This window comes from Eriocheir sinensis, chromosome 46 (genome assembly GCF_024679095.1).
Source record: "Eriocheir sinensis breed Jianghai 21 chromosome 46, ASM2467909v1, whole genome shotgun sequence".
NCBI classification, from domain to species: domain Eukaryota; kingdom Metazoa; phylum Arthropoda; class Malacostraca; order Decapoda; family Varunidae; genus Eriocheir; species Eriocheir sinensis.
In genome coordinates, this window is record NC_066554.1 from 7,459,784 (window position 1) to 7,477,135 (window position 17,352).

The window sequence follows — 17,352 nt, forward strand, 5'->3', positions numbered from 1 at the left end:
GTTTATAGGTTCATGGTACAGAAGAAGGGTTAAACTACCACCAGGATCATAAAAGTACACCCACTGGAAATGCCCACAACTCCCACGAAAGCCTTGTCAAATGTGTGTCCTTGGGCCTCGAAATGTTTAAGAATATGACTTTTAAAACACTTACCGTAACTCCTTCCTTGCTATATAAGAGTCATCAATCAGTGCCGTTTGGTGACGTCACAATCTCGCGTCCTGTATTCAGTCTTCGCGTACGTTATCAGGTGATCTATTGTTAACACCTGATAATGAATAGATAGTAATATATTCTTGTGATGACTCTTCACGTGGTAGCCTATTCTCCTCTTGTTCTTCCTCCTTTTTATCCATTTCTCTTTGTATGTCTCGTTCGTTTGAGTCTACTTCTGTTCTTCCCCTTCTGTTCCTCCTTCTCCTCTTGTTCTTCCTCCTTTTTATCTTCCTCTCTTTGTATGTCTCGTTCGTTTGAGTCTACTTCTGTTCTTCCCCCTTCTCCTCCTGTTCATACTCCCTTTTCTCTACCTCGTCTCCTCATTCTATATATCCTGCATTTGACTCTATTCATCTTGTTCTTCCTCTTTGTCTTTTCTTCTTTTCACTTCTCTTTTTTTGTAATTTCTTGTTTTGTTTTTTTATCTCCTTCCCCTCCTCCTCCTCCTCCTCCTCCTCCTGCTACTGTTTGATTGCAATAGGAACGAGAATGGAGGATTTACACACACACACACACACACACACACACACACACACACACACACACACACCTCCTACACGTCACGGACCGACTATCTTGGTTACTTTACGGCTTATCAGCTTCCCCTTATCACACGCCATAAACTTAATGAAATACAGGAAAACACACAGTCCACCCTCCCCCTTCCTTCCTCCCTCCCCAGTCCACCCCACCCTCCATTTCGCCACCAGCAGCAGCCAGTCAGTCACGCCGTACACCAGTCACCAGTTGGAGAGGGTCGGTGATAGTGTGGTGGTGGTGATGGTGATGGTATTGTGGTGATGGTGTTTGCTCATCGGTGGTGCTACGCGAGTGTCGAGGGTGAGTGTGTGGGTGTGGGTGTGTGGGGCTGTGGTGTTGTGGGGGGGATGGTGGGTGAGTGTATGTGTTGGTAAGTGAGGGAGTGGGCGAGTGGGTGAGTGAGTATGTGAGTGAATGAGTAGATGGATGAGTGAATGAGTGAGCAGTTGAGTGAGTTTACGGGGAAGTAGATGAATGGGTGAGGTGAATGAGTATGTGTGTAGTTAATGGGATGGGTAATTGATTGAGTGGATGAGTGAGTGAGTGAGTGAGTGAGTGAGTGAGTGGGTGGATGATTGACTGAGTGAGTGTGTAGGCAAGTGGATGAATGAGTTAATGAGTAAGTGAGTGAGTAAGTGAGTGAGTGAATGAGTGAGTGGGAGAATAACTAAGCAAATGAGTGACTGAGTGAGTGTGTGAGCAAGTGGATGAGTGAGTGAGTGAGTGAGTGAGTGTGTGAGTGAGTGAGTGGGAGAATAACTAAGCAAGTGAGTGACTGAGTGAGTGTTTGAGCAAGTGGATGAGTGAGTGAGTGAATGTGAGTGAGTGAGTGAGTGAGTGAATGTGAGTGAGTGTGTGAGTGAGTGAGTGGGAGAATAACTGAGCAAGTGAGTGAATGAGTGAGTGTTTGAGCAAGTGGATGAGTGAGTGAGTGAATGTGAGTGAGTGTGTTAGTGAGTGAATAAATGAGTGAAAAATGCAACTACTGTGACTTGTTCAATCCCGTCACTACGAATTTTAGTCTCACGTGATGGAAATAATGGCATGAACATCTTGACTGGCTGTCGCTGAATGTTCACGCCAGTAGGATTGCAAAAGTCGTGATAGGACGAGTAATATTGCTGATCGGTTACATCTCGTCATGACACTCCTTGATTGTACTGAGTTGCATGAAAATTACGATGTGTGCGCTACCATAGAACATAACAGACAGACACAGACATTCATAGTTACTCATTATTGTTTGCATAAAGCGAGGACGGAGATGAGTTGTAAAGAAAATGAAAACAAAACTTCAGTATCTTCCTTACTTAATGATATAGTCACGTGCTGTAAGGAATCCGAAACCACTAAATAACTTGTGGGATTAAACTCTCTAATACTAGCAATGGTTACAAAATATTAAGGGACGAGGGACCACCCTAAATAAGAATGACACACTATAAGCACACTGTACTGCCTGGGGGTTGGGATGGCATGCTCCTCCCTTCTCCTTTGTTGTTTACTTGCAACAATAAACTATCAATCAATCAATCACATCAGTAAAGCTTCAAGACTGCCAATGGTGACATTTCAACCGTATAGACAGGTTCCCGTCTCAACCGTTCGATTTTTTTCATATATAATTTGCTATTACTACCACTATACAACTGTGGACGAATTCAAGGGTCAGGTAACAACATCAAACACCTTCGCAACACTATATGGGATTCCTTAGCACGCATTCGTAACTCTATATAGGGGCGTATTACTAGACAATTCGGCGCCCAAGTTCACATATTTGACAAGGCTTTCGTAAGAGTTTGGGGCATTTCCAGTAGTAGTTTTTTGACCCTGGTGGTAGTTTGACCCTTCCTCTGTACCGTGAACCTGAAGAAACACTCATTAGAACCCGACTGCCCCCCTCTTTGACCTTTAGAAATATTTGATGTGAGAAGCGAAAGTGTAAACCCCAAAATATAGATGATACATAAACTGATCACAAATGCTTTGATATATATTATGAAATGGTTTGTGTGAGTGATGATTTTTTCTCTTTTTTTCTCGCTTAGAGGGACCATTAAGAAACATGATCCCCGCTGCTACCGGGTTAAGGAAACGACATATTTTGTTCTTGTATCTTTAGTTTTCCTTTTTTTCCCTTATTCACGTGTAACTTATCGTTCAGCTGTGAGCCTCGCGTCAAATCACCAGCTCCACGGCTCATTGTGGATAATCTCTCACTGGCTCTCTGGAATCCTTATTTTCCTTGTCCTTGCAACACTATCCCTCTTCTTGGAGCGGAGCTTAGTCGTGATTTATTTTCGAGCCCTTGATCTTTATTCTTTTCTTATATAGGACATGAAATTGGGTGTTTTAGGTTCATGTTATATTCACCGATCAAGAGTAACTTCATGTTTTTGTTAGATAGAAACAGTTGATATTGCAAAACTTGTTTACAACTCGTGAAAGGCCACGGGCGGGAGGAAGCCAGACATTATGGGAGTGGACACCCTCTTTCGTATAGGCGGAAAGAACATCACATTGTAAAAAAAAAATACCATAAATTAATAGTTAAACTTGACAACTTGAACGAATAAACAGGGAAATAAACGTAGTATAGGTAGGAGAGAAGCACTTGTTTCACTCATCACTGTTATTCATCTTAGCGTAGTGAACAGAGCTCGTTGCACACATCAACCTCACATCGTCACGTTTACCTTGGAGACATCACGTGACAATGAGTCTGCCTACGATGTCTGGCCTCGGCAAGCAAATGTTACACTTTCTCCAGCGTCTCATTTCATTCTCCTTTCCAGCTCCTCATGTCATCCGAGAGGCACCAGGGCTATTACGGGGCCCCCTACCCTCCGGCCGGGCCTAGACCAGACCACGTCCCACCACAGAGGCGCGACAGGTACTCTGAGGGTCAGCAGCTTCCACGCGCCGACCACAGGAGGCCGCGGGAGCACCACCAGGCCAGGCAAGACTCACGGTGGGGCGGGGAAGCACGTACGCCCCAAGAAGCGCCCCACCGACACCCATCGAGGTATGACGGGCACGGCGGGCAGGATCAGCGACGAATAGACCCACGTGCCCATGGAGATTGGAGGGAACAGACAAGGTATCCCAGAGACGAAGGGCACTCTCGCTCCTCTAGTCGATATCCTCCACAAAAAAGTCAGTGGGAGGCGGAGCAGCGGCATAGAAGCCAGTGGGAGGCAGAGCAGAGACATAGAAACGAGTGGGAAGCGGAGCAGCGGCACAGAAATCAAGGCTGCAGGCGGGGTTACGACACTGCAGGACCTGACCACGTGAGACAGAGCCACAGACAGGGCGCGGGGAGAGCCATGCAAGACGGGCAGCCGAGGACGTGGGGCGCGACAGACGAGATGGACGGGCGTCAGCGAGAGGGCATTGGGGGTCACACTGAGGTTCGCCAAGAGTATCCAGAGCCCAGAAGGGAACACGGCCTTGGACACGCCAGCTACGCCCCCAACAGTCACCATGAGGCGTGGGAGGCACAGCATGGATACCCTCACCCCGGCACACACCCTCACCAGGAGCACCATGCAGGAGGTGGCGATCCCCGAGCCTTCCAGTACGAGGAGGGTCAGTGGGCGGCGTCGGGGTGGGAAGATGACATCTACGCCATGCTGCCCTCACAGATGGACATGACCAAAGGTAATCTTGATCCACAGTAGAGCAAGACAATGCGACATAAACTTTTTTAAGACGTGAAATGAACAAAATGATATAGACGGATAGCGATAAAATTGTAAAAGAGAGCAGAAAAAAAAGTGAGAGGGCGATTTTTACATTTTTCTTCTTCTTTTGTGATTCTCAGGAACTATTCGCTTCCGAGGGAGTTTGCGGAACCGCCGTGGCGCCCCCGTGTCGACCGCCTGGGAGCAGCAGCAGCACCACCAGGAGGTCGAGGACGAGCGTGAGTCTTACATTGACACTGGTTCCCTGCCCTTCATTCCGGGCTCACTGGCTGCCTCAGACGCCATATCGTCACCTTCGTAAACAAACCGCCTAAGTCATTATTTATTACTTTACAGGAAATCAGAAAAGAACTGTCATTATCTTATTTGACCTTAGATTTAGGCAGAAATGAAAAGGTCAATTCCAGAACACTCAAACCCTGAATGACGAAGGCAACTATACAAAAATGGGCGTCACATGATGAAAAATTGATGTACACAAAAACCTGAAAATCACCGAAAAATGACTTTGGCGATTATTTTATGAGGGTGACGGTATATACCTACTTCATCTGACTGCTTGTACGAGTAACTAGCAAAATATGAGGCTATATAATAACGTTGTCTGGCATGATTCCGTGCTCACTGGCTGCCTCAGACTCAACAATTTTTCTCAGTGTTTTTTTACGATTAACTTCACATTTAGTATCGCTTGAAGAGACTTGACACAATATTAGGCTATTTGATGATGTTCTGTGACCTTGATTTTCTCTTTACTGGCTGACACAGACTCCGTACGTGATGATCTCAGTGTTTAGAACTCCACCTCCAGTTGGGTATAGCCTTAAGGGGCTATTACACTGGCCAAATTTTCCGCGGATCTTCAGTCAAACCACGATATCCGCTGGCGTGGTTTTCGTTTGTTTCTTGTTATTGCTGCTGATGATGATGAGTAATACCGTCGTGCTTCGGTGAAATCTACCATGGCTTTGGAAGATCGTGGACACGTCAGAAAACCACGGAAAGATGAGAACCACGTCAGCGGAAATCGTGGTTTGACTGAAGATACACGGAAAATTTGCCCAGTGTAATAGCCCCTTTATTGGCATCATCATTTTGGTTCACCGCCTTCCTCTGTCCCCCTCAGCCCAGACGGAAGCCGAGGTGCTGGAGGCCCTGGACTGTTTGCGGGACCAGCCGTGGCCGCTAGACCGCCGCCGAGAGACCAAGAAAAAACTCAAGGCAAAGTTGGTACGTAAAGGCGGTATGGTATTTGTCTCAGAGGGGATGAAATCGTGAAAGAAAGAAGTCATTTCCATAAAGAGGCTAAACTATTTTTCTTTTGTTGTAGTTAAAAGGTTGTGAGTAGCTCCCTAATGAAATGTTTTTTTGAATGAATACAACTCGCATAAAATGAGCTGAGAACGATTTACATTAATTTCCCTACAAAAAAGAAGCGTTTTTTGCCAGCCTTTGTTACACACACACACACACACACACACACACACACACACACACACACACACAGATGTAGATAGAGAGATGCATGAATAAATAGATATATAGACAAAGATACAGATAGATTTTTTTTACAACAAAGGAGACAGCTCAAGGGCACAAAAAAAAGGAAACTATAATAAAAAAAATAAAAAAAGCCCGCTAGTCGCTGCTCCTACTGAACATAAAATACGAGATGAGTTCACAACTACATAACAATTTGCTGTAGCCCATAACACAGATACACAACAATTAAAGGAGTTCCTCATAGCGAGAAATTGTGTAAGAGTAAAAAAGATAAATTAACACACTTGCCTGCTGACACGTCCTTGGCTCCTCCCCTCGCAGAGCAACGCCGACGTCAAGTGGTATTCGAGGCGCCCCGTGACGAAGGCGGTGCGGAAGGGCGGCAACTCCCTGGCCAAGCTCTTCCAGGCTAACTACGTAAGGCACTCCTCCCTCGTTGTGCTGTCTCGCACTCGTGGCCTTCCTAGCTCACGACTCGAGACACGATACTACTACCATGATCTGACTAATACTAATACTACTACTATTACTATTACTATTACTATTAGGAAAAATAAAAGCAAGTGAGAAGGAACGAGAAGAATGGAGTCTAAGGCTCTTCGTCTCATCAGTTCTCCTCCTCTTACTGATAGTCTTCTACCTCTTAAATTCCGTCGCGATGTTGCCTCTCTTTCTATCTTCTATCGATATTTCCACGCTGACTGCTCTTCTGAACTTGCTAACTGCATGCCTCCCCCCCTCCCGCGGCCCCGCTGCACACGACTTTCTACTCATGCTCATCCCTATACTGTCCAAACCCCTTATGCAAGAGTTACCCAGCATCTTCACTCTTTCATCCTTCACGCTGGTAAACTCTGGAACAATCTTCCTTCATCTGTATTTCCTCCTGCCTACGACTTGAGCTCTTTCAAGAGAAGGGTATCAGGACACCTCTCCTCCCGAAATTGACCTCTCTTTCGGCCACCTCTTTTGATTCTTTTTTAGGAGCAGCGAGTAGCGGGCTTTTTTTATTATTGTTTCCTTTTTTGTGCCCTTCAGCTGCCTCCTTTGTTGTAAAAAAATAAAGAAAGAATAAGCACCCGAAAGAATAAACAAGGAAAATAATAAACTGGGATAAGAATGAAGTGGGGAAAGAATAAACTGGGGAAAGAATGAACTGGGGAAAGAATGAACTGGGGAAAGAATGAACTGGGAAAAGAATGAACTGGGGAAAGAATGAACTGGGAAAAGAATGAACTGGGGAAAGAATGAACTGGGGAAAGAATGAACTGGGAAAAGAATGAACTGGGGAAAGAATGAACTGGGGAAAGAATGAACTGGGGAAAGAATGAACTGGGGAAAGAATGAACTGGGGAAAGAATGAACTGGGAAAAGAATGAACTGGGGAAAGAATGAACTGGGAAAAGAATGAACTGGGGAAAGAATGAACTGGGAAAAGAATGAACTGGGGAAAGAATGAACTGGGGAAAGAATGAACTGGGGAAAGAATGAACTGGGGAAAGAATGAACTGGGGAAAGAATGAACTGGGAAAAGAATGAACTGGGGAAAGAATGAACTGGGAAAAGAATGAACTGGGGAAAGAATGAACTGGGGAAAGAATGAACTGGGAAAAGAATGAACTGGGGAAAGAATGAACTGGGGAAAGAATGAACTGGGGAAAGAATGAACTGGGGGAAGAATAAACTAGGGAAAGAATAAACTGGGGAAAGAATGAACTGGGGAAAGAATGAACTGGGGAAAGAATGAACTGGGGAAAGAATGAACTGGGGAAAGAATAAACTAGGGAAAGAATGAACTGGGGAAAGAATGAACTGGGGAAAGAATGAACTGGGGAAAGAATGAACTGGGGAAAGAATAAACTGGGAAAAGAATGAACTGGGGAAAGAATGAACTGGGGAAAGAATGAACTGGGGAAAGAATGAACTGGGGGAAGAATAAACTAGGGAAAGAATAAACTGGGGAAAGAATGAACTGGGGAAAGAATGAACTGGGGAAAGATTAAATTAAGGACCTAATACTACTACTACTACTACTGCTACTTCTACTACTACTACTACTACTACTACAACTACTACTACTACTACTACTCTATATCCTACACACATGGCCATAACTCTTGTACTTATGATCTCGCAACCTCCTCCCCCGCATCCCACACCCCTCGTCGGCCAGCCCTGCTTCTTCTCCTTCTACTACTACCACTACTACTACTACTACTACTACTACTACTACTACTACTACTACTACTCGTATCTTCTGTTAGATCTGGGACCACGTTCTCAAGCGCATCGAGGGGAAGTTTGGATCAAGCGTGGTGGCGTTCTTCAATTTCCTTCGCGCTCTCATCCAACTGAACTTCCTGCTCGGCCTGGTGTTAGCCGGGGGCGTGGTAGTGCCCGCCGCCCTGCTGGCTGGAGGGCCGGAGCTGCAGTACTGGGGTTGGGTGCCTCAGGGGGAGAGCAGTAACGTAGCCACCTACAAACTCAACGACTTCAACGACGACCACGACCCTTGCTACTACACTCTGGGACAACCCGCCAAGGTGAATAGAGGCGATGGTTCATTCTGAATGTTAGAGTTGAGGTGTTGTGCTATCGAATAATACATAAAGCTTCTTGGCATCAATGGTTTTAACGTTCATTATGGTTTTATTTGTCGGTTTGTTTTTCTCTCTTTCTCTGTCCATCGGTATATTAATTTGTCTTTCTTTGCGATTTTTGTAAGACAATGACATGTTCATTATAGTTTTATATCTGTCTATTTTTGTGTATTTCTCTTTCTCTCTCTATCTATCAATTTATCTAACTACTTGTCTCTCTCTGCAATTACTGTAAGGACACATCAAATTCACTGATAAAACACATCACACCACGTCACATTCTACTACACATTTCCTGCGACACAGTTTCAGGATTGCAGCACCAACTACACCAACAACCTGGAGAACATCGAGGCGGAGCACAAGGGCGACGTGATCAAGTTGGCGCAAGACTTCCTGCAGGGCACTGGCTTTCTCGAGTGGACGATCCTCTTTGCCGGCCGCTTCCCCGCCTCGGCCAACCTGGACAGTCACTATAAGCTGGGCCTCGCATACATTCTGTCGGTCATCACTGTTCTTCTTATCTCCCTCATTTTCGTTGTGTACTTCGTGGCTAAATTCTTTCGCCAGTTGCCTGCCAAAGTGGGAGATAAAAGCACGAATTTCCCCAACATCATTTTCCCTGCCTGGGATTACACGGTGCGGGAGGAGAAGGCCGCCAAGACGATGCATATCTCTATCACGGGTGAGGTGAAGACTGCCTTTGATGACGAACTCTTCCTCGAGAGAAAGCAGCAACGCACGAGGAACCAACGCATAACTCTCATTCTCACCAGAATAGCCATCAACGCTGCAGTCGTCGTCCTGGTCTGCGCAGGTTGGACGGGCATTTACTTCCTGGTGGATTTGTCGCAGAAAAATCTTGATAAATCGCAGCCCTCACAAAAGTTCCTGTGGGAGTACGCCCCGACCGTCACTGTGTCAGCCTTCAACTTCGTGTACCCGCTGCTCTTCTCGTTAGTGGTGCCGTACGAGCATTACCGCGGACACACGGAGTTGCTCATTACTCTGGTTCGCTGCGTTTTCGTCAGGTTAACATCCCTGGTCGTTCTCATGTTCACCAAGATCATTGTAATATCGCAAAAGCCACAAAGCTGTGACCTGGAGAATCCTTACATCTGCTGGGAGACGTACCTCGGCCAGCAGATCTACTCCAACCTTCTGCTGGACATGCTCCTACACCTCGGCATGACCTTAGTGGTGGACGTGGCCCGCAAGTCATTGTTCCGCTTCGACAATGCCTTGTGCAAAACGTTGGGCCGCATCGAGTTCTTCGTGCCGACCCACGTGCTGGATATCGTCTACCTCCAGTCCATGTGTTGGATGAGCGTCATCTTCGCCCCCATCCTCACCATGGTCAGTTCGCTTTGGTTCTGCCTGCTCTTCGGCCTCAAGCTCTTCACCGTGACGTACACGTGTGTCCCGGCGACGAGGGTGTTCCGCGCCTCCCGCTCCTCCGCCATGTTCATGACCATCCTCTGCCTCGCCTTCCTCCTGTGCCTCGTTCCCAATGGCATGGCGCTGCTCTACCTCCGCCCCTCCTCCGCCTGCTCGCCCTTCCGAGGCCTCGACTACAGCTGGCAGATGTTCACCTACTACGTCTGCCAAATGACCAACGCCAGCACCAACTGGATAAGGTAAGAACTTTGTGTTGATGGTATGTAATTATGCATCTTTATGCCCGGAGAGTTGTCTTTAAACAAAACAAACAATATTGGCATCACTTAAGTCGAGTTAACTTTTTTATTCGGATAAGACTATCATGAAAAATAATTGCTTCTAACACAAATAGATTATTTTTTTAATAGACTGTCAGTGCACGATTTGAAACTGAATAGATAGAACATCATGACACTTTATTCTTCTGGGTTATTTTCAACGTTTATAAGTACGTATATGGCACAATGTTGGTTAAGTCTTAAGATAGTTAGCTCAGACGACTTGGGTTATAACATTCTAGAAATGGTCAGTACTTTGTACAGACATGGGCATGGTGTTACAGTTAGTTGGTACAGAGGGCCAGGCACAAGGCATCATGTTACAATTAGTCAGCACAGACCACCAGGCACAGGGCATCATGTTACAATTAGTCAGTACAGACCACCAGGCACAGGGCGTCATGTAAGTTGTAGTTAATAGTCAGTAAGGACACGACCCCATAATGACCCACCCCCTCCGTGCCCCGTGCAGGTGGGTGTTGTTCACAGTGGACGAGGCGGTGGTGGTGGGCCTGCTGTTCCTGGGCCTCCTGCTGCTGCTGGCCTACTACTCCTCCCTCGTGGGTGCCCGCAATGGCCTCATCAGGAGGCTGGAGGCGAAGCTCAAGCACACAGCCAAGGACAAGGTCTTCCTCATGTCAAAGCACATGCCCACACAGGCAGTTTCTGCAGGAAGCTGAGTTCACGTGGGTCCACAAGATGAAGAGTATTTGATTCATGGAGCGCCACACAATCAGTTCCAGTGACCTATTTTGTGCCTCATTATTTTTTTAAGTCCTTTGTTTATAAATACATATTAGGTACTATGATTTTAATTATTATTATTATTATTATTGTTACCATCATATTTTTATCAAGTCCTCCATCTCACCTGTGCGTGAGTGGCTGCATGAAGACAATAATGTATCATCGCCGAGGCTCTGAATACTCCCGCAGCCATGTGCTCCTCCCACACCACCACAGTGAATTTGATAGGTCACATTCCTAATTGCATAACAGCTGGTACATCAGAGTGCATGTTTATCAATACTGACTCAATGATCATGCACTCCCACCTCTCACATGCACAGCCAAAGAGATGGTGTTGAGTTTCATGTGTGTGTGTGTGTGTGTACATTCATAAAATGCACTAGAAGCCATGGCAGAATTTTCTTTGGCTGGCCAAGCAACATGAACAAAGTGCTAGGTAAGTATATATATTATGAGTAACCCATAAATATGGGGGACCACCTAGACCTAGTGACTACCTAGTGTGAGTATTATGTTTTATAAATAATATGACTTGCATGTACCTTAAAAAAGCTATTTTTAATGCATCACTACCTTTGATATACACTAACTGGTTAAAGGTCATTCAAGTTCAACTTTTTTTTTTGTTTGTCATTCAGTCTGTATTGGTTGCATGTGGCTGTACAGCATCAGGTCACTGTAAAAATTTCATAAATGCTGAGTATGGATCAACAGATGCGTACAATTTTGCATTAAAATCAGTAAACCTCAATATAACATTTAGTTTACTGTAAATATCATGTGGGAATGTATGCAGAGGCTGCACAGATTATCATGTAATTGCATCAGTTTAAAGGGAAAGAATTCCAATCATAGGAAAACAGGTCTTTGCAGATTTTTTATGAAGAACTCGGTCATTAAAAAAAATTCACGCAACCATCAAAAAACTATATACTAATGCTTTACAGCAAACATTAGGTTATAGGTTATTCCATGGAGGTAATGCAGGAATGGCAGGGCATTGCCTGGGTGCTGCAACACGAGATGCTTGCGTAGTCTTTGGCAAAGAATTGCACATCATGGCTTCAGGAGCCTTTTTCTTCCCTGAGTCTGGCCTTACATTACTTCTTCTCAAAATCTCCCAAAATTCGAAGAGGACACTTTTGAGGCAAGAATACTAAACACACATCCGCAAGAGGGCACCTCTACAGGATTCCAGAGAACTTTGTTTCCAACAGCAGCACCAAGAATGGAGTGTGAGAACATGTAAAATATTACTACTTCAATGGTAAACAGGCTCAAGAACTTAAACTAACATTTGCACTTGTGGTGACTCCACTAGGAATCCACTCAGTAGCCTTCAATCAATCACGTCAGTCTTGCACAGATTCTCAAATATTCCACCACCTGATCTAAAAATTATAATGGATATCAGAAAACAAAGCAAGTATATAAATAATTCTTTACTGTTGATATAACCACATATACAAAAATTAAACACTACACTACCACTTCCTTTGTTAAGGTAAACCTGTGATCCTTTGGTTTCTGCAATTTTGTCATAACACTAAAGGCATTTTATAAACTGCAAAATTGGGTTTCTTTGCTGAACATGATTGCACTGGCTATAAATACTGGCATGACCAAGTTTTTGTGTCAGCTTTGTACCTGAACACTGCCTACCTGCTGTGCTCTGCCTTACAATTGGTATTTACTCTAATACATGTTTTCTAATTATTATTCTACATCATGGATTGTAAATTTTGTAACAAATCTTTTCCATTAGTAGCATCAAACTTCTAAGTAACCTTTGATAGTTAACTTTGAGCACATGAACATTTATATTGATTCCAGAAAAGATGAGAGCAAAACATGTAAGAAATATTGTGCCATACACAAGAAAGAAATGTGTTGTACTAATTAATACTTAAAACCTATATTACTAGCAGTGATAGCAATCTGGTCATAAATAATGTATATTTTCAGTTTTACAGTAACTGCAACACTACATACTTGAAGTACTCCCATGATGCAGCCTCAGACACAGTCTCACTGTCCATGACACACACAACTCTGCACGCCACCTCGCATCACCCACACACTAGGCCGGGTCTCTATCAAAGGGTCACTACCTCAGCCACGTCCATGCAAACCTTACCCCACAAACCTCACACAATGGCATGGAAATACAGGAGGAACTCACACACATGAATACAGTTTGCTAAGAAATTAATTCAAGTATTGTCATTAATTACACAATTGAGGTCCTTAAAAATTATATCTAAACCCTATGAAAAATCAAAGCACACAAAAAAGTCAATATCACTTTTTAACTTTAGAAATAGAAATCACTTCATAAGAGAAGAAAATAATCATCAGGTTAGTGTGATCAATGGTCAAGTGAATCCTCAATGAGCAGAGGACAGAATGGCCCTGCCCCCGCCCCCTCCCCTGCTGAACTTTTCTTTCATGCCAGAAGCAGCGAGCAACAAATCAGTATGGGCACATTGTGAATATCTGCTGGAACCAACTTCCCTCAATAACAAAATAGTGTCTAGACAGACAGACATGACTAATTTTCATTGATTTTTACTTAGAATCCAATGTTAAGACACAATTCATTTGTGTGTGTGTGTGTGTGTGTGTGTGTGTGTGTAAATCCTTTTTAGTCTAGTCAATCTCATGGATTCACCTTTTTTTTTTGGCTTGTGTATTATATTTGAACGCTATTATCACCACACCAAATGTCCTACACTATATGCTTCAGGAAACTATGGTAATGAGATGGTAGGGAAATGTATGACAGCAAATAAGTGGAACTGTGATAGAAAAGGAAAACTCAGTAATATTACTTCAGTGCCAAAACATGGCAAAGTATGGTAAATGAAGGTTTGATATGATGTAGAGGATGACTTAAAGAATCAACTATACAATGAAGTAGCCATCACACTCGTAATCCTGCAATCTGACCATCGGCTTTCTCTGTGGATTACACGCACAAAAGGTTTTCGTGTGTCATGTGAATGGACCGTATTGGCTATACAGGCAGCGCCACATGTGGCCACTCAACTCTAAGCTGAATTTTCCGTAGAGTTCAAGTTATAGACTAGCATAGCTGGGCGTTATCACGATAAGTTATCGCAATGCTCTATCGCTGATAACAAAATCGGGTTATCGGCCATCCGCTACTTATTTAAATATATATCGGTATCTTCGTTACTTTTGTAACCAAACTAGCGATAATCACTACTTTTTCCACCTCTCAGAAAAAAAGTCTCCTCCCATGCGCATGCGTGGCCCGGGCGCCCGGTGTTGTATGAAAAAACTTCGGGGTATGAAATATCTTCGGTGAAGAGATTTCATACTTAGATCAACATTAAAACAATTGGTTATTTTTTTATGTTACTCAAAAATCAATGTATCAAAGAGAAAAATCATTTAACTTTGCCCAAAAAATTATTATTCACTGCCTCAAATTTTATATTCCATATTCGTTTGTGTGAGCATGCCATGGTATTGAAGGCAACTGGTGTTGTGTTATTTGGTGTCCCATCGTCAAAAGCTGGCGATTTTGTTAATAAACATTGGTCTCTCGTGAACTACACATGTTCAGACCAGTAAGCTTAGCCCTGTACAGTCTCACAATGCTTTTTAACGCATTAAGAGTTGCTGGAAGGCTGAATCAGACATACAGTACCACCATCCTCACTGTTTCTATAACGACACTGTACGAGTTGTATTTATATGTACAGTGTCGTTCTAGAAACGACGTTTCTAGAGCGACACTCTGTACATATAAATACAACTCGTACAGTGTTGTTAGAGAAACAGCGAGGATGGTGGTACTGTATGTCTGATTCAGCCTTCCAGCAACTCTCAATTATGGTTAAAAAGCTTTGTGAGACTGTACAGGTCTAATCTTGCTGGTCTAAGCATGCGCAGTTCATGAGAGACCAGTGTTTGTAAACAAAAGCGCCAGCTTTTGACGGTGGGGACGCCAAATAACACAACACCGGTTCAGGCGTTTGTAGTATTACCATCCATAGGTACGTGTCAATGTGTGGTTTTCAGGTTTTGCAAGTTGTCTAAAATACAGATAATGAAAATTTGAATTCATCAATGTATTTATATTTGAAATATCAATATAGTATCGTTTTCGCCTATCGAACTTATCGCTAGCTAGTATCGGAATTGTGAATTTGTATCAGGTATCGGTTATTGGTTATCGCCTATATTTGTGTCTCCAGTTAACGAATATCGGTTATCACCAATAAGGTTTTCCAATATCAGTTATCGGTTATCGGGAATAAGGTTTTGTGTTATCGTGCCCAGCTATGTAGACTAGAGTACGTCTGAGGCTGTCTCCGGGATACACGGCCGTGATGCCGCCGTCACCCCAAGCCGATGATTGCACACACTTCACTCCTACCCGATTTCAGTTTTTCTCCAAGTCAAATCATAGTCAGGAAATCGGGAAGGAGTAAAGTGTGTGCAGTCATTGGCTTGGAGCAGTGGCGGCACCAAGGCCTTGTATCCTGGAGGCAGCCTCAGACGCACTCTAGTACATAATTTGAGTTCTATGGAAAGTATTTCTTTGACAGTTCACTGAGTGGCTACGTGTGGCGCTGCCTGTATAGCCAATACAGTCCATTAATGGTGTCTTTACTTGTTATTAATCAAATGCTCTTTTACAAAACTAAGTTAAGCTTGTATGTTCCACAGTGTGTGTGTGTGTGTGTGTGTGTGTGTGTGTGTGTGTGTGTGTGTGAGTGTGAGTGTGAGTGTGAGTGTGTGTGTGTGTGTGTGTGTGTGTGAGTGTGTGTGTGTGTGTGTGTGTGTGTGTGTGTGTGTGTGTGTGTGTGTGTGTGTGTGTGTGTGTGTGTCTATCATGCTGTGCCCCATATTACTGAATGATCTTTCCTTTAAATATAACTATATTCTTGCTTCTCTAGCTTGTGGCCCCCAGCCTGCTTAACTCAGGAACTGGGGTGATGATTGTGATGATGTGCTGATGAGTACAATGACAATGATGATGATTACTTCACAGAGAAGAGGAGATAGCATAAATCAGATGTGCTTCTAACAAAATCAAGTTACTTACAGGAAACTAAGGTATATATATGACAAATCAACAGACGGGAAAGCATTTGTCGTTGCTCTTTACACAGAGCTAACCTTGCCAATTCCACCAAATCTGGAAATTATATTCCTAGGTTTTCATTCAGTGTGTCTGACAAAATTTTCCTTATTTTTCCTCAGTCAAGGGAATGAACTCAGATCTAGTCTCTTCAAACAAACACACACACATGACAGTATGAATGGAGAGAGGCTCTACTGGACACCTGCCACACTGACTGGCTATGTTCAAAGGTGCTACTTATCATCTGAACACTGAAAGTATTGTTATCTGCATTGCTAACACCCATGATGGGAAGATGCCAATCTATGCCTTAATAAAAAAATATTAAAAGATTATTACTAAATTTCATATTCACAAAAATTTGATGGTCAAGAAAAAGAATGAATGAAAATAATATACAGCTTCTTATACATAACCCTATCTGAAATGGGCATTTAAGTAAACTACAATAAAAATAATATTCTACATTATAATAATGAGCATGCCTAAATATAATTTGTAATTTCTACACCCTCCCATTACAGTCTTTCAAAAATTACCCACATTAGAATGCTTGACAGTAAATCATTGCAGATGTCATATAGTAATGTCTTCTTTTTGTGGAAAATGGTAAAAATCCCATTTTTACAATAAAAAAAATCCATGTCCATTTATTTCCAACCCCTGAATGTACTGAACTAACCTATCCATCTCCGTGTGCCTGTGTTCATTTACTACACCTCAATGCCGTCATAACATTAGACGAGTCCTTCAGTTCTGCCTCCAGTGATCCCCAACTCTGCCACACGACACAGGTGACTGGCGAGGAACAAACCCTCAACCTCCGCAGCACACTCTGACGTGATGGCCGCAAACACACACACAACAACAATTATGAAGACCTACTTCAATCCTCTTCTCATATAGGTAAAATATTATGAGTGCTGTTCTTCACTATGTGCAGCTGTTTGTGAAAAGTATTGAGAATACACCAAAACTGCAATGGTAGGCACCAAACAATCAGATGTACAAGTTGTGTTAATACAAGTTAATCATCCTTATAAGGGTGAAGACCTCTTCTTTCTATCTGCTGTACCTCAACGATTCAATTCAATGTTATTCTGCTGTGATACTAAGTACAAATTAATTAATGTACTTAACCACAAAAACTTGTTTCAGTACCTATCCACTGTATATGAACTAAAAATAGAAGTTAGCA

General features: G+C 43.4%; 1 protein-coding gene across 1 annotated transcript; it reads left to right on the forward strand.

Moving 5' to 3' along the window:
* The first annotated feature begins 927 nt into the window (after window positions 1–927).
* LOC126981026 (transmembrane channel-like protein 7) lies at window positions 928–16,487 on the forward strand. Its single transcript, XM_050831653.1, has 8 exons — window positions 928–1,057; window positions 3,556–4,420; window positions 4,584–4,682; window positions 5,591–5,694; window positions 6,289–6,384; window positions 8,232–8,510; window positions 8,874–10,204; window positions 10,758–16,487. Exons 2-8 carry the CDS (start codon window positions 3,562–3,564, stop codon window positions 10,963–10,965), a joined length of 2,976 nt encoding a protein of 991 aa, XP_050687610.1. The 5' UTR covers window positions 928–1,057; window positions 3,556–3,561; the 3' UTR covers window positions 10,966–16,487.
* The last annotated feature ends 865 nt before the right edge of the window (window positions 16,488–17,352 follow it).

What these genes read in the sequence shown, in the direction of transcription:
- LOC126981026 (XM_050831653.1), top strand. Translation starts at nt 3,562, where the DNA reads ATGTCATCCGAGAGGCACCAGGGCTATTACGGGGCCCCCTACCCTCCG. An exon ending in AGCTCTTCCAGGCTAACTAC is followed by an intron (nt 6,385 to 8,231) that starts GTAAGGCACTCC and finishes ATCTTCTGTTAG; the next exon opens with ATCTGGGACCACGTTCTCAA. An exon ending in CTCTGGGACAACCCGCCAAG is followed by an intron (nt 8,511 to 8,873) that starts GTGAATAGAGGC and finishes CCTGCGACACAG; the next exon opens with TTTCAGGATTGCAGCACCAA.